Source organism: Dipodomys spectabilis, unplaced genomic scaffold (assembly GCF_019054845.1).
Source record: "Dipodomys spectabilis isolate Male_0828 unplaced genomic scaffold, ASM1905484v1 ptg000024l, whole genome shotgun sequence".
Taxonomy (NCBI): Eukaryota; Metazoa; Chordata; class Mammalia; order Rodentia; family Heteromyidae; genus Dipodomys; species Dipodomys spectabilis.
This window is the reverse complement of record NW_024870701.1, coordinates 28,684,965-28,710,856: the sequence shown is the minus strand read 5'-3', so window position 1 is coordinate 28,710,856 and position 25,892 is coordinate 28,684,965. Positions and strand designations below refer to the sequence as shown.

General features: G+C 36.1%; 1 protein-coding gene across 1 annotated transcript in view; it reads right to left on the bottom strand.

Moving 5' to 3' along the window:
- Dcc (DCC netrin 1 receptor) overlaps positions 1–25,892 on the bottom strand; it is a 992,977-nt gene that overhangs the window by 616,943 nt on the left and 350,142 nt on the right. The window contains exon 2 of the mRNA XM_042675181.1: positions 4,831–5,151. Coding sequence (XP_042531115.1) covers positions 4,831–5,151 — 321 coding nt within the window. The remainder of the gene's footprint in view (positions 1–4,830; positions 5,152–25,892) is intronic.

Genomic DNA, 25,892 nt, shown 5'->3' with positions numbered 1-25,892 from the left:
AGGTGAAAAATAAGTGCACACCTGGCCTTTATCATAAAATGATTTTCAAAGATCCAAGGTAGCCAAACTGTGTTCTTAGAAGATTGTTTATAAGCTCATTTTAAAAAAATTATATGCTCTTGGTTTTTCAGGAGATTTATAATGCAGCAGTATTGAACATATACCAATGGTAGGAAAATGTTCTCATTTCAGAAGAAAACATCCAAAGGTTTCCAATAGAATTGGTATTTTCAAGGGATTAAATTGGTAACTAAAATCAATTCCTGTTATTAGTTTCCCACAGTTGATGTTCGAGAGAGTTTAATCCAACAAAACCAAGTGACTTTCTGACGACTAAATCGGATATTATTCAGTGCCTTCAACTCAAATCCTTAAGAAGCAAAGAATTAAGGAACTACTAGGCATCCAGAGGGAGAAGCTCTGATTTCCAGTTTCTGCCCAAAGGAAGCTGCTTCTGTTCTGTTTTCTGTCAACATCTGGATTTAGGGCACTTGGCCAGATGTAAGTAAATATTAACACTAGGGGCAGTGGAACTGATAGATATCTTTTTTTTTTTGTCAAGTAGCATATAAATATTCCAGCATATTCCTTTTGTTGTTGTTATTGTTGGTCATGGGCCTGAACACTGTCCTTTAGCTCTTCAGCTCAAGGCTAGCACTCTACCACTTGAGCTACAGTGCCACTTTTGGTTTTTCTGGTGGTTTATAGGAGATAAGAGTATCATGAATTTTCCTTCCCAGGCTGGCTTTGAACCGTGATCCTCAGATCTCAGCAGCCTGAGTAGCTAGGATTACAGGCATGAGCCACTGGCACCCAGCAGCACATTCCTTTTGTAATCCCAGAAATCCTTCATAGTTGATCAATTCACAAAGTATTAAGATAGATGGAAAATTGTTTTAGCTTAGTCTATCAAGTATAGGTATACCTGCACACAGATGAAGGCAAGCTTAATTTGGTTAAACTCATTAAAGAAAGTAGAAAGAGAGAGAGGAGAAGAGGGAAAAGAGAGGCTAGCAAGCACCAAGGTTTACATGTGTAAAGGTCCATGCCATCAGTGGCAGAATGACATCTAAGCATGATTAATAATTTCTTTGGTATATGAAGTATTAGGTAAAGGAGAAGTTCTGTTTCCATCTTCAAACTCAATTTTAGGACTAAACAGAAATACATTTGGCAGAGAAAGACTACAATTTTTTTTTTTTAGATCAGAACTAATTGTGTAAAACTAAATTTCTTAGTTTTAGCTAAGACTGGTGGAATTGTTTTTGAACAGAGCTGTGCCAGCCTAGGCATGCTTCACTAACAACCCAAAATGAACAGAAATATCCGCGGTCATTTGCATGTTTCATTCTGGCTTTTTAACAAGGTAGGGGGTGGCATGATGGCCCTCCAATTATCTGTCTTACTCCTCTCTCCACTCTAGCCAAGTGTACGCAGTGAGTTTAAAGAGCACTTAAGAAGTTTCTAGAGAATAGAAGAAATGGTACATAAGGCAGTCTGATTAAAGACATTTAATTTAGTGCATTGTTTTCTTTTCTCAAGGATACTTTGAGAAATGGAACTAGGGGAAAGGCAGTACATTTGAGGGTATAGAACCGAGTATATTTTTCTTACCTAAGCAAAGCTGATGCTACCTTTTACTCATGACTGGTTTATTGGGGGCTAATGCTTTAAAAATAAGATTAAATCAGGTCTATGGTCTTTATTACAAGGAAGATATATGCCCCTTGTGAATTCTAGTGGTTTGGCAGTCTTAACCTCAGTAGACATAACATTGATATATTCTGTGTTGCCAAACAGCACAGTGAGTGTTTAAAATGCTGTGAACAGCCTTATTACCTTCAAATGATACAATCTAATATTAGATTGCAACTCAATGACTGAATCCCTGAGCCTATCCTTGTACAGAATACTAAAGTCAAAGCCACTTTATTTTAATATCTCACAGGCAAGGAATCATTCTTCATTTTACCATTGAAACAGAGAGCACATAAAAGTGAATCTAGATTGCAGGGAAACAGAAACAGCAACAAATCGGGCCATTTTCATTAACGGTGCAGATGCAGCTGCCTTTTGTAATAGAGCATCAAAACACCAGTCTGATTCATTCGGATCAGCAGAGCTGCTTTGGCACTGTAAGCAATGGATGGGGAGATTGGAGAGTATAGAAATTCGCTGGTGACAGGAAGTGTAATTGCACCCTTCCCATTTCCTATGGAGCATTCTAGACTTTCAGCTTTTGCTCCCTCTTCAGCATTTTTTTCACTTATTCCTCTTAATCAATCATCATTATCATTCCTTTTCCATCTTCTCCTCACTTTATACCCCATCAATCAAATTTCAGGCATCCATCACTCAAAGGTACAGGTGGCTTAAGCCTTGCTTGCCCTATCAGCATATCTCTTCACCTATCTTGGAAGATTGCTCTTGCTACAAGCAGGCAGAATTACCTCTAGGTAGGAGAACCAAATATCCTACCTAAGGAGCTTCCTTGAAATACAGGATTTTCAAATACTAAGCTCAGATCAATTCAGGGCAAATCAGAACAAATGAGCATTCTACCTGTAGCTGAAGCCCCTACCCAGCAAGATTCCTTTGCTGAAGTCACATTTGTTTAACTGAATATGAAAGAGCCTGCCTGAGTTAATTTGAGCTGTTATAAAGTGTCATACAGTAGATAGCCAGTAAATATTAAGAGTTGATTCCTCAGTCCTAAGGCTTGGAAATATGAGAGCAAGGTACTGGCATGCCTGATTTCAGGTGGGGTTCCTCTTCTGCTGCAGAACATGGACTTTTTATAGTTCTACAATATGACAGAAAGAGAGTTGCCTGAATTCTTCCTGGTGACATTATTGATCACTTTCATACTCTAATTAAATCTGAAGGCCTCACCATCTAACACTAAAACTTTGGGACCTAGGACTTCCACGTAGGAAACATGCAGTTAGAGACATTATTCAGAAAAACAACAATAACAAAAACCCCCATAAGATAACAGAAAAGTGGGTTTGAGGACTGATGGGGTAATATAACATTATCTGACAAAAATCACTTCTTCAGGATTTTTTACTTATCTGAACTACAAAAAAGATTGTGTGAGGAGGATTGTGTGGTGCTGGCCGATCACTCTACCATTGCCATTATTGACTCCTCCTCTCCAGCCTTCCACAGGGACACCTGGGGCAGAATCAAATGGCTAAAGAACAACTAATTGGTTCCATTTTTTTAAAGTTGAGAATTAAAGATGAAGTTTGGAGACAGCCTTTTAAATCTGTTTACTCATTTAATAATTTAAGGGTTTTTTTCCAGACTAGATATATTTGTCTAATTTACTATTCTATACCAAACTTTATCTCATACTCTGACTTTTAGAAACTACACAGACGAAAGATGATTCCTTTCTTTGCTCGTCTCAGAGAACAGGGTCCAGAAGAAATACAAGAATTTTCCTCACCAGAAAAGTGGGTCAGATATAGCAGTATTATGGAATCCAGGACATTTTACACTCTTCAATCAACGTCTACATGACTTCAGTACATTAGGAAGAAAAAACAAAATATGTTCATCTTATTAGTCAGTGTTTGAGCTGATGTGTCACCAAGCAGAAACATATGTGGAAGCACTCGTGAATATTTTTGATTCTCATTAGTGAACTATGTGTTGTAGGTTACGCCATTCTAATTAAAATAAAATTAATTGCTCTGAAGGCAAAAAAGAAATCCCACAACTCTACAAAAGTTCAACATTAGTGAAGCTATAAAATAGAAGTTGAACTTTTGTAACTGGAAAATAATTTTCTAAATATTCATTTGCTGCTTATGTCACATAGACATAAGCAGCAAACTACATGAACTTGCTTTGCTTTTGCTAAAAAGTTTTTTTAAACTCATAATGCTATTTTTCTCCTGTTTCCCAAGCTATTTGAAGCAGAAAAGTCAATTAAAAACTGTGAGATGTGAATAGTTTAACATAATTCATTTCAGGTAAAAATGTATATCATTGATGGGCAGTTCTAATTTTAGCCATCTTGGGAAATGTATGGAAATATTTCAGAAAACTACAAATTGATATAGTATATGTTGTAGCAACTATATAGCTATATACAATTAATATATAGCTATGTAGTTATAGTTATATACTACATATATAACTATAACTATAACTATAACTATATCTATATATCCAAAAGAATGAAATGGCATTAAAAATGATTATCTACTTTCCTTCACTCAATGAAGCATTGTTTGTAAGAGTCAAATAATCGAAACAAGTTGAGGCTGAACTTGCAAATGAATAAAGAATACATGGCATATATACACCATGGGACATTATTCTGCCTTAAAATCAAGAAAATCTTGATTTTTTTTTGAAACCATGGGTGAACCTACAGGGTATTACACTAAATTAGGGAAGCCCATTACAGAAAGACAAATGTTGTGTAATTCTACTTACTTGAGGAATCTAAAAACTTGAATTCACGAAGTAGAGAATAAAGTAATAAATGCCATAAAATATGTTAAGTATGAAAGGTGACATATGTGCTAATTAGCTCAATAATGTCATTCTAGAATGCATACATATATCAAAACATTAAAGTATAATATTTGCAAGACAATTACGGTTCAATTAAAAATTTTAAAAATTAAATGCATTTTTCTACTAAGATAGTCTCTTACCTCCTATAAATAAAGAGAGTTGAGCCTGGGAAAACTATAAGTGAAATAAGCCAGGTGCAGAGAGACAAATTATAAACCCATAGGAAAACATTCAAATAAAAGAGTTGGAGGAGAAAGATGATGGAAGGAGGCCAAGAAAGAGAGATCCACATACCTGCTACTGCAACTTTTGCTGTCCGACTAACAATTGACCCTGCATCACCCAAAGACGCTTCACATTGGTACAGTCCCTCATCTGGCTTATGATGTCTGGAATGAAGGACATTCTGTATCAAGAGAGACCCATTTGGAAGTTGTTGCTTCCTCTCATCTGTCCCTAAGGCCAGGTGGATGCCATCTTTCTTCCACTTGATCACTGGGACTCCTCTGTCGGACTCTGCGGAGCAGTTCAGGAGGACATTTCCTCCCCGCATCGTGATGGCATCCGAAGGCTCTGACAGGAAGCGCAGGGATGTGAAAGCCTTGATTTGGAAACCTAGAACAGAAAGCACAGGGAAACATGTTCATGCATCCAAAGAAGTCGCAGACTGTGATCCCATGCCTTTTCTTTATAAACTCTTGCAATCAGCTGTGGGCTTTGAAAAGTGACCCAGAAGAAATAAGATTAAGGATCCTGTGCTAAACAATATAAGTACCTATTTGGGCTATAATGAATGGAACAGCAGGTCCTCAAAACAATACTATAAGAATCATGAGTCTCAGATAATAGGTATCATGATGTACCAGCCAATACTTGACATTTAATTTTTAAAAAATGAGTATTTTCCAGATTAAATTGTACTATTTATGTCTTTATTTTTCTCTTCAAATCTTTTCTTAAAATTATCGTTAGGTAGTTATAAAAAGGTTGTGTAAAGTAGTTGTGAAAAGTGTCTTTAAGTAGTTGTGCTATTCAACATGTGAGTTTATGAGGATTACACACCTTGCTTGATTTTGCCCCTTTCATTATTGTTGCCTCTCCCTCCCAACCTCACCTTTCCCTAAATTTTTCTAGTTTCATAGGATATGCACTGGATGTTATGAATGCACAAAAATATGTTAAGACTGAGAAAACTATTTGTATGTCTGCATCCTAATGATAATATCTACACACATAGCATTGTTTTATAAAATTGAAATCAATAGTGTTGACAAAGTTTCTTAAAACAAAGCTCAGGTGTATTTTAAAATAGGTAACTCTCACTAGCAGGAACAAGTAATAAAGCTACTATATAAAATCCCTGAAGTGTCTTAATTTCAATCTGAATGTTTGTCATGGGCTTGAATAGTAAAAAGAACATTAAAGTTGGATTGGATTTGTTTTTCATAAATAAAAATGAACATAAGGAAACAACAGGAGAACTAGAAAGTCACTTAAGAGCCTGTTACGTGTGTGGGAATGGTGCAAGTATAAGTAAAAATACGTGTTTTTGAGACTGGCATTTGTCAGAAGATTTGCTTATCGAATGAAAGACCTTGAAGAGATCTTAGGAGGTCAAAGGGCTGACATTTTACTCAGATAAAGGTATATCTAAATAATTCATGTCCAAGCATTTTTAATGTTAAGCAGTCTTTATGGGTAAAGATTCCACATTGACCCTTAGTTGCTTGTTTTCAATAGTGGATAATGCTTAGAGTCTAACTGAATTCTCTTCACACTGTTGAATCACATTTTATCTTGAACCAATTTGCATGAAAGTGTAGATGTAATGGCCATTTTCCTTTTCGTGAAGATTATGCTTTAGAAGGATCATTTCATTTCATTTAAAATACCCCAAGATTGTGTTTTAGTCTTCATTTTGCTCAGATGATAACTTCAATTTCATTAACGTACTTAATTTATGTGTAATAAGAATGCTTCTAGATATACTTTGTAAAAACTTTACAGCCTTCTATCATTTAAAAAGCAAGCACCACCTTGCCAGTGGCTCATACCTGTCATGCTAGCTACTCAGGAGATTGAGATCTGAGGATTGCACTTCTAAGCCAGCCCTGGCAGAAAAGTCCTTCAGACACTTAATCACCAAAAAATCTGGAAGTAGAATTGTTACTCAAATTGTAGAGCATAGGTCTCGAGCAAAAACTTATGGACTGCACCAGGCTCTGAGTTCAAAGATCCAAATTCCCAATGAAGATACAGTTGTAATTCTCCTGCTCAAAATCTGTTACTTTATCCCTAAGAATTTCCTCTCTCCCTGTCATATGCTCACTCTCTCCAACTAGGCCATTTGCCCGGAGAAACATCAGGAACTTTGCTCAAATTGACATAAATAGCAAGATAACAGTGAGTATTTAAATCTATGATAAATGATATCGATAAAGATCCCCAATGCTGCCAGCCTGCTCTCTTCTCTGTCAATTAAGTTCTTTCTTCCCACAGGTTATTTCTGTGTAGCCATACTTATTATAGTGAAGTAACCTGTTCTACTAGTGGAAAGTTCATCAAAGTGAGAGTCTGATTCTCTAGCTCCTGGTTCTGGCTTCATTATTTGAGTATGTGTGACTCAGAAAGGTCTGTTAAGCCCTCGGAATTCTGTTTTCCCAGCTGCAAAATGGGGACATTGAACTAAATGATCTTGAAGCTCAAACATCCAGTTTGGAAATACTTGATACACCTATTAGTTGAATCTTGCTTTAAGCTTAGTACATTGTGGATTGACTCTGTTATAATGGCCTGGCCTCCTTTTTTTTTTTTTTTTTCTTTTCTTTTTCTTTCTTCTAGTATTCTCCATTATGAGAAAGAAACATTAGCCGGAAAACACCTGGCTACAGACACAATAAAGATGAGAAAGCAGAACCAAGTTCTAATGTAGGTGAATGTCCACATATTTCATTAGAGTAATTCCTGTAATTTCCATACAAGTAGCATTAATACAGGAGAAATAAATTTAGAGTGCAAGACCAGGCAACTGTATTAAAAAGCATTTATTGCTTTTTTGTTCTTCCTCAAGCCTATATTTTAAACATAACCTCATGTGGAGCACCTTATTTATATCACAGAGCATATAATACATTTAACACAGCTGTTTATGACAGCATGCTAATGAGCATATGTGCCCATTATCACAAATAAATAATCCACTTGCTCTGAAACAGTGAGGTTATGACAGTTTTCACTGCTGTGAGAACATGGTTTTGGAAAGTTAAATAAAGATTAACTTTCTGTTATACAATTACCCTTGTAATTTGCTGGCAATTTGAGCTTTTTGAGTATTCCTTATAACAATTAAATTTGAATATATGACTTGAAATAAAGGAACCTCTTTGCATTCAATAACTTGCGTTACTTAGTGAGTAGTTGGGGGGAAAATGAACCCAAGTAAAAGGCGTTCTTTGAGAAATAGTAAACATGTCTCTAATGGTCTCTTTTCTAAAGTTTTAGCAAATGCTCCTTTAACTCTTTCATAAAGCATTTTACATGTCTTAAAAAATGCCCCAGTAGCACAATAATCACACTGACTTTAGTTTAGGATACCACCATATAGGGTATTGGTTCCTCTTGGAGATATTTTGCCCACTAGCACATCATAACTTAATATTAAATCATTTTACAAAATCATCTCATCTGAGAATCAGCTTAAGTCACTTACATTGAGTGAGAGAAAGAATACAAAAGAGAGAAAGTTTTAGAAAGAATTTTGGAGTGTGAAGCACAAAAAGCCGTGCTCTGGGATTTAGACTCTTAAGAGTCTGCTGAACATACGGTTCTCCCTGAGATCTGAGTAAAAGATGTCATCAGAAATCAACAGAAGCCCATGTAAGTGGAACTCCTCTGTACGGTATTCTCACAATAACAAAAAAAGAAATCAACAGAAGCCTGCATTTGAGAGTACACACTAAACTGCCTACTGTACAGGGCTGCAACGGATCTCATCTGAAAAGCAGATGATGGTATTTTATCCAGGAGAAAACCTATTGGAATAAGATTTGGCTTGACTTCTACTTTTAAGATTTTAAGTCATGGATTCTCCTGAACTCTCAAATATATTCCCCAGCCTAGTTTCATAAGGTATGCAATTCTTGGGCTAGGGGAGAAACTTTATGGTAGATAATTTAGATAATGAGAGTGTGTGCAAGTCCTCTGGGCTCAAAATCCAAAAGAGATCCTTTTTTCCCTGTTATAAAAATTACTTAAATCAATTATATTTGTGGAGAAATACATCTGAAAGCACCAAAATGTAAAATTTCATCCTTTAAGAAATTTATCCACCCAAAAGAGATGCAGAGTTTACTTTATGAATGGACTTGTCTCAGCCTGATGCCGATCACTCCCACCTGCACTCCTAACCGCTCAGGAGACTGAAACCTGAGGATCCCAGCTCAGAGCTAGCCCTGGCAGACAAGTCCAAGAGTCTCATCTCCAATTAACCAGCAAGAAATCAAAACCGAACTGAAGGTGTGGATCAAGCAGTAGAGTACAAGGCCCAATTATAAGCACACGGACATACACACACGCATGCACGGCGTGCTCATGTGCACACACACACACAGAGAAAAGAATGAATGAGCCTCTATACCTCTCTCCCTGAAATATTGACTTGGGAAGAGTTCAATATCTTTGGCTATAGGGTAGACATAAAGTTATCTGAATGGAAACAATGTCTGGCTTAGCTTTCCTCATTCTACCTTGATCTGAGGAAAACAAAATGTAAGTATTAGATCACCATTAGATAATTTCTTCCTTTTCTCTTTTGCTTCCTCTTCTTTAAAAAAATAATTTCTAAGCAGATGAATAAAAAGCAAAACACAAAAAAAACCACTTTCTTGTTTTCCAAGAGAAGAGTGAACTGAAGAGAAACTATTATCAGCTATTTGTTTTAGTTTTGTCAGATACGAATGAACATCTGAGATAATACTGGCAAGGACATTTCAAGTTTATCTTAGCTGAGTATCTAGAAGTAGAAAACAATACTCAATGCATTTTAGAATCTCTCCCAAAGATCAAACAGCAAAAAAAAAAAATTCCTGTAAGCTTACATCCCTTTGTGCTTACTCTCCTTATCATATTCTTGTTCATTTCAAAGCTCAGTCCATCACAGGGCCAGTCTAACCTAGAATGGGATTTTTAAGGTTTGACATTTTATCTACAACATCAAACATTGTTGAGCATGAAAAATAATTCCCCGTGGAGTCAGAAATCCTTTACGAGGTCCAAAGTGTAAAACCGTCTTGTTAAGGCAATAAAAGGTAAAAAAATGAAACTTATGAGATGTAGAATGGAAGAGAAAAGAAGCTCCTGAAAGATTTTAAGATTAAAAAATGTCATACAGATCCCAGTAGAGCTTGCTTCGCATAATTTCATCTCCTTTGAATTATACTAACTTTCACTTGGGATGCTTGGAATTTTGGATAATGCTCAAATTCTTATAACCAACACAGAAAAGTCTGTCACCCTCCTCTCTTTTTTTATAAATACATGCCACTACATTTGCATCTTTCTGTGTTAAGATAAATAAAAAAAGATCTATATTGAAAGAAATTAAAATAATTGTGGAAGATGCAGTAAAATGCACTTTTTATGCATCAAACCTAAATGATACATGCAATTGTAATTCTGGTCTTCAGGCCTGACAAAATTGTATAAGGCTGTGCAATGGAGCAGGGAATTTTTTAAACAAACAAATTAACAGAACTAAGTATACACAAAGAGTACTGAGTTTAGAATATAAAAATATAAATTCAGTAATATTCAGGCACAAGGAAGAATATAGTATTTTCAGGAAAATGAATGAATATGAAGACAGTCATATTAATCCTAGTAATTGAGGTTTGAGAAAAAGGTCGCATGTTTTCTCTTACTGGTAGACACAGATAAAACGGGTTTATAAACTAAACATGCACATAGATGCACATAACTTTATGCATGTGTGCTACCATGGTGAAGTCCCTTGAACAAATAACATGTACTTTAATAAAAATGAATATTGGGAGGTTAAAATGTACCCTCTGGAATGTGAACACTAGTGTGTGTGGGGGTGAATGGTAAAAGAGGCAGATATCATCAAAATACATTATTCTCATGTATGAAAATGGAATAATGAAGCTTGCTGGGACAAGATTTGGAGGGATGTGGGGGAAAAGGACAAAAGACAGAAGTATATTGTATGTAAATGTTTGTACAACTAATCATGCTACAGCAAACTAAAATAAATATTTAATGTGATTTAAAAATATGTAAATTCTGAAACAAGAGGTTTTAAAAAACACCTCATCCCCAGAGTAGCAACAGCTATACCACCTAGGGCCCTGTTAGAAATGCAGCCATTGGGCCTATCTACAGCTGTCAATTGGCAAGAACAGGAGGGAAAACCAACAGCCTGGGCTCTAAACTGTCTTTAAGGGAACTGTTAATTAACTAACACTTGAGAACTGCTCCAAAACCCCTAGTGACCCAGGCTAGAGCATGACGTTCCTATGCTTGTCAGACTATGATGTTGACGCCTGGTAAGACTGTATCAGCATTTTATGTGTTTGGAACATCTGTGTCATTTGGGTTAACCATTTTTGTTTTTAAATGGGGAGATGAAAGTTACGAGGATAACTAAAAAGGCACGTAACTGTCTTTTTTTTTTTTCAGTACGTATTTTATCTGAAACTCACTCTATACTTTCTGGAAACGTTGAAGGAAAATTACCAGAAAGAGGACTACTGCTATCATAACTAGTATCTCCTGTATTGTAACCAGTTTTCTGTCTGGGACTCAAATGATCCAACTCAGTTCAACACAAGAAGAATTCCACAGTGAACTGGACATTTCGAACATTCCTTGGAATTCATATAAAAAGTTACCAAAGCATTTCACTAGATATTAATGCAACAACCCTCTCCCAATAGAAATTTTATTTAATGAAGTATTCTTCAGCCACATGATCCTTCTTTTAATAGCTCATAGCTTAGTCATATAACTGTAATTTTGACCTGGTTTCTCGTTTTGCACATCTACTCTGGCCCCTTCCTGTCTTTTCTCTGCTTCCTGCCCATCATGAGATGAACAGCTCTCTGCTGTGATCTTCAGTCTAAACACATGGGGCCACACAAGCGTAGAATGAACCCTCTGAAGCTGTAAGCTCAAATCAGACTTCCCTCTGTTTAACTTGCTTATGCCTGTAATTCTGTCACACTGATGATAAACATACAAACTACTGGGCAAGCATTCCATCACTGAGCTATACCCTGGCCCTCCAAACTCAAGTTTTAATTGGGCCTTATGTTCCTGGTTAGTATCTAGCCAGCCTATTTCCTGTAAAGTTCTTTCTTGAGGCTGTGACAGAAGTTAGGACACAGCACATGAATTCATCATGCCCTATCCAGTTGTCATGGATCCATAGACTATGAATTCTTGGAATGCTACTGTAGCTGAATCAGAAAGCGATTTTAACATCAGGGCATGTGCTGACCTACCACACCTCCACCAAATATCCCAGAAAGGTTGCTCAACCTGATTTATTCTTCACACAGTGAATTTTCTTTTCCTTTCCTTTTTACAACACAGGAAACAAAATTCAGAAATAGAAATGCAAGATGTAGAGTTCAAGAAGCAGCTGCCCCAGCTGAAATCTCTTAGCAAGCCCACACAGAAGCTCCACATTAGAAATTCAGAGTGCACAGGCATCTTCAGCAAAGCAGAGAAAGCTTTGTGTAGATCTGAGGGTTTTTTTTTTTTACAGGGCAAGAAGTCTGCCCCAGGCAACTGTCTGAGTGTCCGCTGGCTAAATCCTATGGTAAAGAGAAATGATAAGGGCAACGCTGGAATGGCAGGAGTCACTTCCTCGTCCTTTTTCTGCTTCAGGAGCTAAATATCTAAACCACAGTTTGATTTTGCTGTGTGATATTTGGAAGATTGTAATGGGATTTTTTTTTCCAGCTCAACAGGTAACACAGTCTGACATCTAGGTTATCATATCCCAGGCCTCATGCAAAATTAACACTTAAAAGAGAAACTTTGATGTATTGCTTAATCTGCCCTGGGATTGAACCCTTTCTGCTCTCAGTATGGTGAAATGTAAGCTAGCTCTCCCCTCCTTGGTGTCATGCATCAGTCCTTCTCCAACTATAAGAGGGGATGGCATTTTATGAAAGTGCAGCCGTCAACTATAATACTGACAGGGTTCATGAGAATACTTTGAAAACATATGATTTAGTGGATACTTAGGACCCAGAAACATCTCCATCGGAATGTCAGGTAAATGGACAAGCACTGGAGATGTCTATAATTGTGAGGGGATCCATTAATTTTTAGTACCTTATTTTGAATCAGGTTACCCAAATTTACTATGTACAAATAAAAAAGTATGGGCAGAAAACTAAATATCACAATCATTACCCATAACTCTTCCCAAGAAATTATTTCCTTCCAAGAAATTATTCATTTCTTTAGAAATAGTGATTTTCTTTACTATCCACAGGATAGCGTTCTTAGTTTATATCTATAGTGGAATCATTTTTTAAGGTAAAGATTCATCCATTACCTTTCAAAATTAGATTGATTTGCATTAGACATTTCCTAAAGGGGAATGAGTTTATAACGAGTGTCATAGTTTTCTATAATTTTAGAAAAATTATCTTGCTTTTTAAGGGCATATTATAGCATTTTACCAGATATTGTTAAAAATGAAAGTGTATATTACATAAAAGCCAAAGTAAAAAAGTAAGGATTTGTAGGACAAGACATGGCTTGCCTCTGTGAAGAAAAGGGAGGGAATGAGAGAACAAATGGATTCTTTTTATTAAAATTGTTATTATAAAAGTGATGTGCAGAGGGATTTCCTAAGTCAGGTAATGAGGACATTTCTTTTTGAACAATGTCACACTTTCCTTCACTCTCTCCCAGTTTTCCCCTCTTGTCCTTGTATAATTCATTTCCCACATAGGGTCTACTGAGTACCACTGTGTTTGTTCATTCACATCTGGATTCTTGATTATGGGAGTCTTAAACAAGAGAGAGGAATTTGGCAAGCTGTGATGGGAATGAAAGCTATGATTGGCAGAGATAGGTAGAACACTTGCCAGAACACTTGCCAAATGACAAGTAGTTGTAGAAGGTGGTCTTATCATCCCAAGGAGAATATAAAGAGTTTTGGTCCCTTCTGCTAGGGACCAAGCACCCATAGACTACTCTCTCAAGACAATGTGTCCATCTTCTCACCTACTGACTCCTCAGCCTTCAGCTGATGTATATAACTTCTTTAACCGGAATAAAGCTTTTCACATATTATCAAAAATAAAGCTTTTCACTTATTATAATTTAATAAGTGTGGAGTTCACGACACTACAGTTTACCGCCCGCTAGCCGTGTGTCTGTCCCATCTCTAAGCTGAGCAACGTTTAGTGTGAAACACGATATTTCTCCATGGCAATTTTCAGTGCCTAACAAAAAAAGATAATTCTCTATGAAGTTTCATAAATTGAATAGAATTGAAAGACACAGATACTCTGGAAGAGGCAACATAGCAACCAAGGTAGATTTACTTAGAAGTGGATACATCAGAGGGTATTGACAAAATGTAATCAGAATAATGTAGTTTGAAATACTAATTTGTTTTTACTGTAATGTTTAATGATGGTGGGAAAGATCTTTAAAATATTTCCATACTATTCAATTTGTCCATCTAATACTTTAAGGGCTGACTGTAGCAGGCATTGTTAACTATAGGGGTACAACAGTAAAACAAAACCCACAACAATGAAAAAACCTACTATAGGACACAAAATCTCTACCTTAGTCTTATATTCTAGTGTAAGAGCACCACTGCTAAAGAATTAAATGAAGAAATATACATTCCTTATAGAAAAAAATTCAAACACTTTGTCAATTACAAATAAAAGCCCTTCTGAGCATGGACAATACCCTATGGGAATCAATCGAGTTATTAATCCAGTAAGAAGGTTGGATTAGCTAATTTCTAGATAGAGATGGCTTCATCACTACAATGATAATAATCTAGGTCTTCGCATCTGCCACTTTTGCTACTTACAGAAAAATTGCCCTCATATTTAGGAAGAATCCCATAATATGGGGAGATTTGCTGTAAGGAGCTGGTGATCAGTTTTTGATGACTGAAGTGAGACCTATACAAAGAGGTACGGTTACTAGAAGTGCCAAGAGACCAACAGCCTACCTCATTAGCCGTAAAACAGAGTCTAATCTTTTTCTCTGGAAGACAAAAGACTAAAGAGGTCACTCTGCTGACAAAGCATGCGCTGCCTTTATTATGATTCATGAGAAATGAAGTATTCATCTTGTGGGAAGCTCCTATTACAACGATGAAAGATTAATTTCATAAAGGCCTGGCAGGTCTAGAGTAAAGCTTAAAAGTTCAGCAAACCTGGTGGTTGACATTGTGCAATAACGTGTGATGTAGAAATTCGGACTAGTAAAACATGTGTATTATAACAAGTCCCAATTCTTTCAAATCTGAGACCAAAAGTTTCCATTAAAATGCTGTCATTCATCTGGTTGTGTTGTTTCCTGTTTCTTGTCTCAGCAGAAAGGTGATATTTTTCCTGCTTAGTCTATGAGTGACATCAAGAACGAAATCCACAATAAAAACTGAAAGCGTGTGAGCCTTAAAATGCTCAGGATGTCAGCATTTGCTGAAGATGTCTGTCAACCAATTTGTTTCATTAGATGGTGATTTAGGTTCAATGCGTTGTAAGTTAGGGAACAAGAATGAAGTCTCTTAGGAAAAAAAATAAAAACTTCTGAATGCTACACAGGCTTTATGTGAATTTTAGGGGTAAAGGACCTAGTCAAGTAAAGTGAAAAACTAAACACAAGGAAACATGGGTGGCTTTTATTTAAAAGGGCTATTATTTGCATGCAGAAGTTAGTTGTCATACCTTACAGAAATGTTCTGACTACAGCCTTTTCTAGAATTCAGTAGTTAGAACATAGGGTCTACCATCCCAGCAAGTTGGAGCACCATGCTGAAAGAATTTACTTGACTTCCCATGTAATCTGACCTCAACAGCAGCACAGAATTCATTTTTTAATAACAAAGATTAGTTTGAAATAATAACATCAACATTGTTACTAGGTTCACATTTTACAAAGTGGCAAACATAATTATACACCTCTTTCTGGGCCCTTCCTGACAGTAAGAAGTTGTCACTGAGTAGCAGGGACAGAACAAGCTTTAGAAGCAGTAGATCCATTTATTGTGTCTCTCTTGTGGCTCTGATTTTCCTACTGAACATATCTGGACATTTCTCCCTACTCTACCATAAAGCCTAGGAAGCAGAAATGAATTGTATTTGTCTACCTTACACAGCCTTTGGAAGCTCTTCTGTAACACAGAGATATTTAAAACCTATCTTGTATACAAGCAAATGTACAGACTAAAACATAAATAATTGGGAGGATAACCTAATGAAAAACTTCACAAGTGATAAAAGAAAATTGGGTCATATTCTCTTGGTTTTCTCCAGTGACCAGGATGTTCGAATTTATTACCAAGCAAAGCAAAACTTATCAATATTGAGATCAAGGATAGGTCCTTACATATTCTGGGATAAAGATGACTACTTTATTCTATCAAAGGCTAGAGAGTAAACTTTTTTGGCTTTGAATAACAAGGGGCAAAAGTGGAGGTAATATATGGTTGTATAAAAGCAAAAAGTATGTATAAACCATTGTTACAAAAAAGGAAAACAGGAAAAGGTGTAAACGTGCCTTTTCTTGACCTGTGTTCTTAAAAGATAGTGATATTCTTCACAGGGAGTGGAATCAAAGCTTGAAGCTGATATCGTGTATCCTCACCTCTTCTTCCTTCATTCCCTTTGGTAATAGAATGAATATTTATAAGCCTTAGCAGCAGCATAGTCTATAGACTACGCAGACAAGTGAAGGTGTCCATTAAATGCATCCATCCATTCTCACATCATGCCTTCACACATATTATCAAATACCTAGCAAATGCCTGTTAACATCCTAACTTGCTAACTCCCTCTGAGAATCTTCTGGTTGAAGGGCCACAAACCTTGTTCTCTATCTCATCCCACACCTATTTCCTGTTGTCCTTTTCCAAAGGTTTCTTGGCCCATAAGGACTAGGAGTTTTGTGGAAAATACATTCAGACAAGTGATGCTCTATAAAGCATAGATTATTCCTCTATCATCATTTTTATAATACCATAAAGAATGTGAAAACAAGGTTAAATAACTTACTTTGTTGTTTAATTTATAAAATGAATGGAAACACTGCTTCTTCCAATTTTTATTGCAATGTAGACAGTATAGTCTAAATGCTTCTTGTAACATGCACTTTTTATTGATTTTTAATAAATGTTTGAGTAACTGTAAGTTCTGGAGTTAGGGAATTGTCACAGCCTGGCCACTGCGCCGTGTAAATGTCACACAGATTCCTAAAGTTACATAACCTTGTTTTTAATTATTTTTGAATAAGCTTCTGTCCAGCAACTTTTCATCAATTTATCTTATTTGATCTTCAACATATTTTCACATGGTCCCTAATAAGGAAAAAAAATTACTTAGCATTAAAGCAAAGAACCATTCTCTTGAGCCATTATTCATGTATTAGTAATAGCCTAAAACTTATCTACAGAGTAAGAACCAGAATTAATTATATTGAAATTGAGCATTTAGATTTTTCTTTATAACATGTACAACACTTTTCTCCCTCTAGATTTTTAGCCTTTAAATTTATCTTAAAGGTAATTATGCCACATTCCCATCAAAACGTTGGTTAACCATTAGTAGACAGTTCTTCAAATGCTGGTAAAAGGCCAGTGTTGATTGGACTATCTTGGCAATGACTAGAAAAAGCTGACTACTGGCTGGTGGCACAGACTGGTAATGAACTAAAACCAAATAAGCCAAAAAACATGATTGGTTTGATGGCAGGAGATGGTGGATTGCAAAGCAGTATATCTCACTGTCAATCTGCAAAGTGACTGTGAAAAATGACAAGACAACACACACACATCATGGTAGAAAGGACTGCAACTACTTAGACCCTGTTAACACTATGGGCCTTTCTATGAAGAATGATGGCAGGATGAAGCATAGAGCTGGGAGCAGGGGGCCTCCAGCTCCATCATGCTCAGTGAGTTACACTATCTGCCCTTCCATCTAATAGTGATGGGTTCAGTGATCTGACACAGACAGATAGGCTCAGAAAAGCAGACCAGTTTATGCTGACATCAGCAATGAAGAGTTTAGCACAGACATAGCTAACATGGGGAAATTTGCAGATTGGCTTTGGTGGTTTTGAATATGTGAATTACTCATTCACATACAACACTTTTTAAAAGAAAATTTCCGTAGGTTCAGGGATCTTCAATTGACTACATAATGTCAGCTTGCAAGTAATTCCTAGATAATTACTAATTCTGGTTTGGGACTTTTCTTCTTAAAGAAAGAACATGGGGACTAATATATGAGCCTATTACAAAATTTATATGTTATACTATCTTACAGTTGACTTTAAAAGTTCATTTTCTTTAAGTAGTTGTACAAAGGAGTTCTCATTCACCAAAGCAGTTTATGAATACATCTTGATCAATGTTACTCCTTTCAATATTCTCACCCATCACTTGATAAAAGTATCTTTATGTTGATATTAGCAAACAAGAAAGTAAAGCTGAATTCTGCAACTATTTGTAATTTGCCTAGTGGTTGACTTTAAATTTGTATACTATCTTTGACTCCAAACCTCTAATTCTGACTGCTGGATTCATTTCTCAGCAGCAGAGGTTTGCAAAGGTTTTTTGCAAAGGGTTCTATAGAAAATACTTTTCACCTTTATGGATCAGATACTCAGCACTATACTTGTAGCCACAGACTGTAGGAAACAAATAGGCATGGATACATGTTGACACCCAACTTCCTGCTCAGCAGTAACTGGTAGAAATAAGAGCAAATAAATAAATCACTTAACAGTAGGAGTTGTGGATATCTTGTAATGATTCCCTAAATATCTCTAGTGAATAAATCCTGACTAGAATCAAGAAAATATATATTTATTTTGGAGTTTCCTAGGCTTTTCTTTCAATAATCTTCTCCCACCCAAATCTTCCTCTGACCCCACTCAACAAAAGTTCTTTTTTCTTTCGCAGTGCATATATTATATTTTAATTTGAATAATGTTCTCTATTGCTTCAGCAGAGTCAACAAAAGCTTTTTTATTTTTTTAAACTTTATTATTATTATTATCTTTAAGTGGTTATACAAAGAAGTTCCCATTTTACAAAACAGGATATGAATACAAGGTGTCTGACAATATTGTTCCCATTGCTCCTAACCCACCTCCTTCTCTCAATTTTCTTTTCTTTTCCTTTTTTTTAAAAATTGAGATTAGGTGATTATATAAATTTCACATATTTCACACTATTGTGGAATAGTGATACTTAATGTCACAAACACATTTTAACCTTTACAAGGCAAATTGTCATTATCATGGTCTATAAAGCTTGTGAATTCTATGAGCTTTGACAATACAATTATTTCTTCCATGTCAGGTGATATTTACATTTCTTTCCTTCTGCTTAGTGTAGGCTATTCCCGCTTTCCCTCTAATTTCACCTTCCCATCGCTGTCTTTGGATTTCTTAGTTATTTTTCATCTACGCCCAGCAACAGAATTTCTTGAATACCTTCATGCTAATATTATGACTCTCTCACTAAAATCTCAAATAGGCTTGTCCAGGCTGGCCATGAATGCATAATTAATCTGCCTCAACTCCTCTAGTGCCAGGGTACCAGTTTGCTTTCCATTTTTAAAAACCTATTCAAAATTGCATCATTTAGTGGAAGAGAGGAGCCAAAATCCTTTACTACTCTTAAGGTATAAGTGGCTATAACTGTTTGACTTAATGGGGCAAAGTCAAGAGTTATGACAGTTTAATAGAAGGCATTGCTTAATTAAATTCTGCAGCCATTCATTGAGTTGCTAAGCTAGATTTTGGGAGTAGAAAATGTTTCTGGAGACAGTAATGTATATATAAAGCCATAAAAAGATATAGGTTCTATTCCTAAAAAAAAATTTCAAGAAAGCAAATCAATGGAAAATTCACTAAAAATATATAAAAATGTCTCATTATAGTGTTTGATGTCATAGCAAATGTGGGACAGCAATGATAGGTTGACTGTCTAATATTAGAAAGATAGACAAGTAAATCACAAAGCGTAAATGTAACAACATATTAGAAAACAATCAAAATGTGAAGTCTAAGAAGATACATGTATAATAAGTAATTGTGTTAGATTGTGGATGGCATTTCCTAGGGTATGAAATTCCTTTCCTGCTATATTTTAAATAACATCATAAAGTTAGCCATTGGTTGCACACGACTGTGTTGAAATTTCAATATAGTTTTAATATACATGTATGGGCATACACAGTTGTATGTATACCAAGGGGATGGCATCCGGTGACCTCATTTTAACCCCTACTACTATACAGGGAGAGAGGTAAACTGCTGAAATCAACACAAAACAGGATCTCTGACATATGATGGAGTATTTTTTTGTAGCCATTAACTGGCGCTATCAACCTCTGGAAAGCATGTAATAATGCTTTCTTTTTGTGTATTTTATTTTTCCTTTCATTTTAAAGACGCTCCCCCTCACTCCCCAGAGGCCAGTTAGCAATGTAATAAATTAATTTGTACTTCAGAGTGAACTCTCTAACCCTTTTTGTTCTCTCACCCCCCAATCAAACACATACCCTCACATTTACATGTATTAAAATAATGAAGCATTAATGACACAGTGTCTAGGATAGGACAAGCAAAGAGCTTCAATCAATCTCAATAATTCGCATCAGGAAGGTGAGAAATGCTGCCTAGCCTTATCAGAACCACATAATAGACACAAATACAGGCTCGGTGCCTGCTGTGGTTGTGATTTATAACCAACATCTAAAAACAAAAACAAAAAAAGCAGAAAATCACAAGAAGACAAATCAATAGCAATTATCTTAATGATAGATGGACAATTTTTTTTCTTTTGTTAGGTGGTATTGTCAGTCTAGTGGTTTGTTTGAAACAGGATAAAGATTAAACAGCTGCTCCAGAAAACCAATGATGGCTAAAAATGCCTAACATCTAGGGTAGAGAATAATGGTGTGTTATCTTATTTCCTTCAATTAACTGGGAGTGTTTATGTGAATCAGAGAAAGCAACTTTCCATGACTCTCACACAAAACCATCTAAGAGTTCATTTTGCTTAGCATCATCTTATATAGTCCTATGACATAGTTATTGGACTATTCTGCTCATCTGCTAAGATTATCCTAGACTCATTCTTAGTATTACCAATAAAGAAAGCCATGGGATCTCTGTTTCTTTGGGTATGGCTTACTGCACTTAATATGATTTTTTCCAAATCCTTCCATTTCCTTACAAATGGGGCAGTGTCATTCTTTCTGATGGAAGCATAGATTCCATTAAGTGTGTGTGAGTGAGAGTGTGTGCGTGTGTGTGTGTGTGTGTGTGTACCACATTTTTTTGATCCATTCATCTACCGAGAGGTATCTGGGTTGGTTCCATATCTTAGCTATGGTAAATAATGCTGCAATAAACATAGTTGTGCTGGGAGCTTTAGTATGGCCTTGTTTATGATCATTTGGGTAAATGCCCAGGAGTGGGATTGCTGGGTCATAGGGGAGCTCTATGTGTATAGTCTTTTGAGGAACTTCCAAACTGCTTTCCAAAGTGGTTGAACAAGTTTGAATACAAGAAGTTTTTCTTTGTTGTTGCTGTTTCTAATGTGCTACATGATTTCATTTTCTCTTGTGTTTTTCCCCCTATGGTTTATCCCCTGCTGTCACTGTATTTGATTTTGGTACCCTGGGTATTGTATAGATGCTTATCTGAATTAGGGAAGGGCAGGGGAACAAAATGGTGAGACAAAGGGCAAAGTGGGAACCAATGCAACAGCGATACTCACAAGACAGTACATTGGAAATGATCTGGGCAACTTGGCTGGGGGCGGGAGGTATGAGGGGATGGAAGGAGGCTGAAAAATGAGGGAGGGGTAACAAGTTAGACAAAAAATTTACTTACTACCTTATTTATGTAGTTGTACCCCTCTATACATCACCTTGACAATAAAATTAAAACAAAAAAATAAAAGAAAAACCCATCTAAGACTCCTAATCTTTCAAGATCCCAACTTGTTATCCTGCTCTACACACACACATATGCATGCACGCATGCACACACACACACACACACACACACACACACACACACACACACACACTCCACATCCATCTATTGAAGAGAGTATGAATTCTGCCAGTGTCACCTCCAGGGTCATAATGCTTACAGCTAATATCAGCTTTGATGATAAGCTCCTGAACTGTTCCAATTGTTAATTATGTAAAATGGGCATACAGAGTCCCATGATTGGAGCCCAGTACTTGCAAATAACTTCAGTATTTCAGACTCTTTCTAGGAGTATTTTGTAAATATCAACGATGGTAGAAAATAGACCTTGGGGTCAATGAAAGCCCATGTCTTGTTGGAATTTATTTTGAATGATAGTACCTCAATAACAAAAGGACAGTGATAAACAAAAAATGATGTAGTGATGGTCTTATAAGATGACACTCTAGTCCATGTTTTCTCATTTGTCATCAGGGACTCAATCACTGCTTCTTATGGGAAGACGAGCATCTGCTCTCTATATCTTCTTTTCTTTGCAACACTAAAACATTTCTCTGGATAGTACCAACATCTCCCTGGGGAACCTTTCATGCAATATTCAAGAAGATTCATACAATACTCTTAGGAACAGATTCTTTGGATATACAGAAATTTTGTTATGAAATCTTCTTTGAAATAAGTGGACCTTCTCAGCTCTTAAGTCAATATTTCAAGGCATTAATAAAATATTGAAAGTTGAAATTTCTACTCCTGATTATCCCATCCTGAATGGATAGCATTCAACAATTCCCTTTTCCTGTAATCACTTGCTTGGACCCCAAAGAAAATGTTGAGCAAGGCGACTGCTGAGTCCCTGCAAGGTCTAAATACTAGAAGATTTAACTAAGACTGTCCACATATCTCCTAAATACTAATTTATTATATGCTTCAAGCTTTTTGTTCTAACAACAGTAACCATTTTCCTCACTATCTGTAGCTTAAATCCAAAAGCATAATCCCACTAGAAGGCTTTCAATGCAATAAAAATCGGAATAGGTAACACAGCAAAGTTTAGGGTACTCCATGAATTGATAGAAGAAACAGAATCACCTGGATCACACAAAGAGTCAGTATTGGCCTGAGTTGCCTTATAAACTTGGGCATGATTAAAAAGCAAGAAAATGAACAAACAACAATGATAAAAAGCAGACTACTGAATTAAGCCCTATCGGTTGCCTATTGTGCTAAAACTTCGTTTTTTTCATTATTACAATTTTATTCGAGAGAGAGAGATTATTCTTAGAAGGAAATCAAAGAAGTGAATTCAGTTGTTGAAAATCCATTTTTTTCTCAATTTAACCCTCTGGTTAGTCAGGTGTCCAAATCACATGCTTTCTGATTTGTGGTTCTCGAGAGACTCCTCCAAACGCAGGTCATTCCCATAGATCCCTGGAGATTCTTGAGACCAGTCTGCCCTTTTGACAGCTGTCAGGTCCTTGTTTGCATGAAAGATGCAACAGGTCAATGCAATCATCCTTCAAGACCCTAAGCACTGTCAGATTGGTGACTGAAACTCATCCATCCGTAGGTCCTCATTTGGGCCCTTTCATAACTGATAGTCTAGCTAGTACATTCCTGTGATTGCTCATGTGAGTACAAAATGAAATGACATGACAGAGACACGACACTGTAATTCTCTACATCTAGACAATTGAATGCTCTCCAATATAAATAAATACATATATGTATATATATACACACACATACCTATATATATATATATATATATATAATGCATCTATCTTAACAGAGAGTTAAGGAAATCATCTTTCACCTAGTTTGTACTCATCTCTTTTCACTGCCTCTCAACAGGCATTGTATTTTAATACAATGATCTTTGAGAGAAGAGAGACAGATTACTTTACCAATGTAATGAAGGACAGAAATCTTTAAACATGGAACCTACTGGATGCCACGCCTCTGCACTTTCTGCACTTCCTCTGAAAAGGCAGAAAACTTCCTTTATAAAGGCCAAAGACATCAAATAATGTACACCAGTAACAACTATTTAATGCACTTAATACCTTCCCTTCAGACAGTTTCTTAGAGAGAGAGAGAGAGAGAGTAACAGGGAGGGAGAGAATTATAATGTTTCCCCCCATACCAAAAAAAACCCCACAGGACACTTCAAATCTTAGGAATCATATATTGATCAATGTAAACATTGTATTGTCTTCAGCCTATGTACTCAATATCTCCAAAATGAAATTGGTTTAGTTTGAGCCAAACATGGATTAAGAATTGGGGTAGAGGAATGTTACCATTAGGTAAATAAATTGTATCACTCTAATGAAATGAGAGAGTTGGGAAAATAAACAGCTAATTCATTGCAAATGCAAAACCATTCTTTGTCTATAAAATGAAAGCCAAAGTAAAACTGATGCACTCTGGCTTATGAATACATTGGTCTGGGTTTTCAAAACAATGATATTTTAAAAACCAAAATCCAAGCACAACCAAATGATAAAGCATGCTGCTCTTCTAGCCAGACCACTGGCAAAATTAGTCTTTTGTTGTCTTCTCTCCAGCTGTATTTGGTTGCACCTGATACAAAGGCACAGCTCCTGACTTCATTTTCATTCAATTCAGTGGATTTGGTCATTTCAACATAGAGAAATTAAAACTGAAAAATAAAAATGTATCTGTGGGTCATAAACTCACAAGCTCAGTAGTTTTAATGTTTAAAAGAAAATGTTTTTATATCCAACTGCAGAATTTAATAATATTGTCAATGCGATTATTTTTTTATGAGATGAATGAAGCAAATAAAAGAGAGGAAAAGCAATCAAAGATGTAGGATCTTGAAACTCTGTATTCATTACACTGTCAGCTTCATGTCAAAACTCATTGACATGTTTCTAAATCCTTATTCCAACTTTTGTAGCCTCTCTAGTCTACTAGCCCATAGTAGTATCAGGAAAATAAAATCCATCTCTGTTAAGCCTATTAAAAATGTTGGTTAACCATAATTATCTTCAAAATTGTAACAGTATTATAAATATCAAATGACAGCAAAAGGGTGAAAAATGTCACTTGCCCATAAGGTAGATAAAAACAAAATACAGATTTCCAAATCTTTGCATTTCTCTCTCTCTTGAGTACTATCTATTATTGCTACAATATCAGAGCTAAGGGAAAACCTAAGGGAAAACTTTGACCAAATCTTGCATTATATGGGAGAGACCCCTATTTATTAGATGCTTAGATTAAAAAAAATCCAGGAATTACCTAAGAAAAGAAAATTTAAGCACCAGAAGTTTCCTAAACATGGCAGTTTTCTGTCCATACTTATGACAAATAATGATGATAATCCTGATATCTACTCTTATTTCTGAGTCATTTTTTAGTCTGCTGCTTACTATGTTACATAGCTATTACAAATTAGTTTTTCCGCACAGTTGGTCAATTATTTGGTTACCTCCAACATCTCCATTGTACTTCTGAGTGAAGTTTGGCACAAAGAGTCACATCACACATCCTAAGACTGTGTCTGTCAGCTACAAGGTAGACTGAGGACATGAACTTGAGCCTTCCTGACATTACTGGTTACTCTTTGTAACAAAGGATGACATGTGGAGTTAGAAGGCCTGGGCTCCAGCATAAACATTCAAATATAGGGGCTGGGAAGGTGGCTCAGTGGTAGAGTACTTGCCTCGCATGCATAAGGCCCTGGGTTTGATTCCTCAGCACCACATAAACAGAAGAGGCCAGAAGTGGTGCTGCTTCTCAAGAGCAATAGCTTTGAGCTGAAAAGCTGAGAGACAGCGCCACAGTTCAAGCCCTGTGACAAAAAAAAAAAAAATCAAATATAAAAACTTTTCAGTTTTTTTTTCCCCAAAATAGCTGAAGAAATAAGATAAATATATCCAGATATTTCCAAAAAAGTCAGTGCACTGTGAAGCCTGGGAAACAAAGTAAGTGGAAAATGATACATTTGAAAAATGTGATATATGTAGATTAACCGAAGAGATTTGAGATGACACTAGCCAGAGGAAAATTGTTGTCATCGGTCATGAGTACATCGCTTCATCTCTGCTCGCTTCTGTTTACTCGTCTTTGAACCAAAAGCA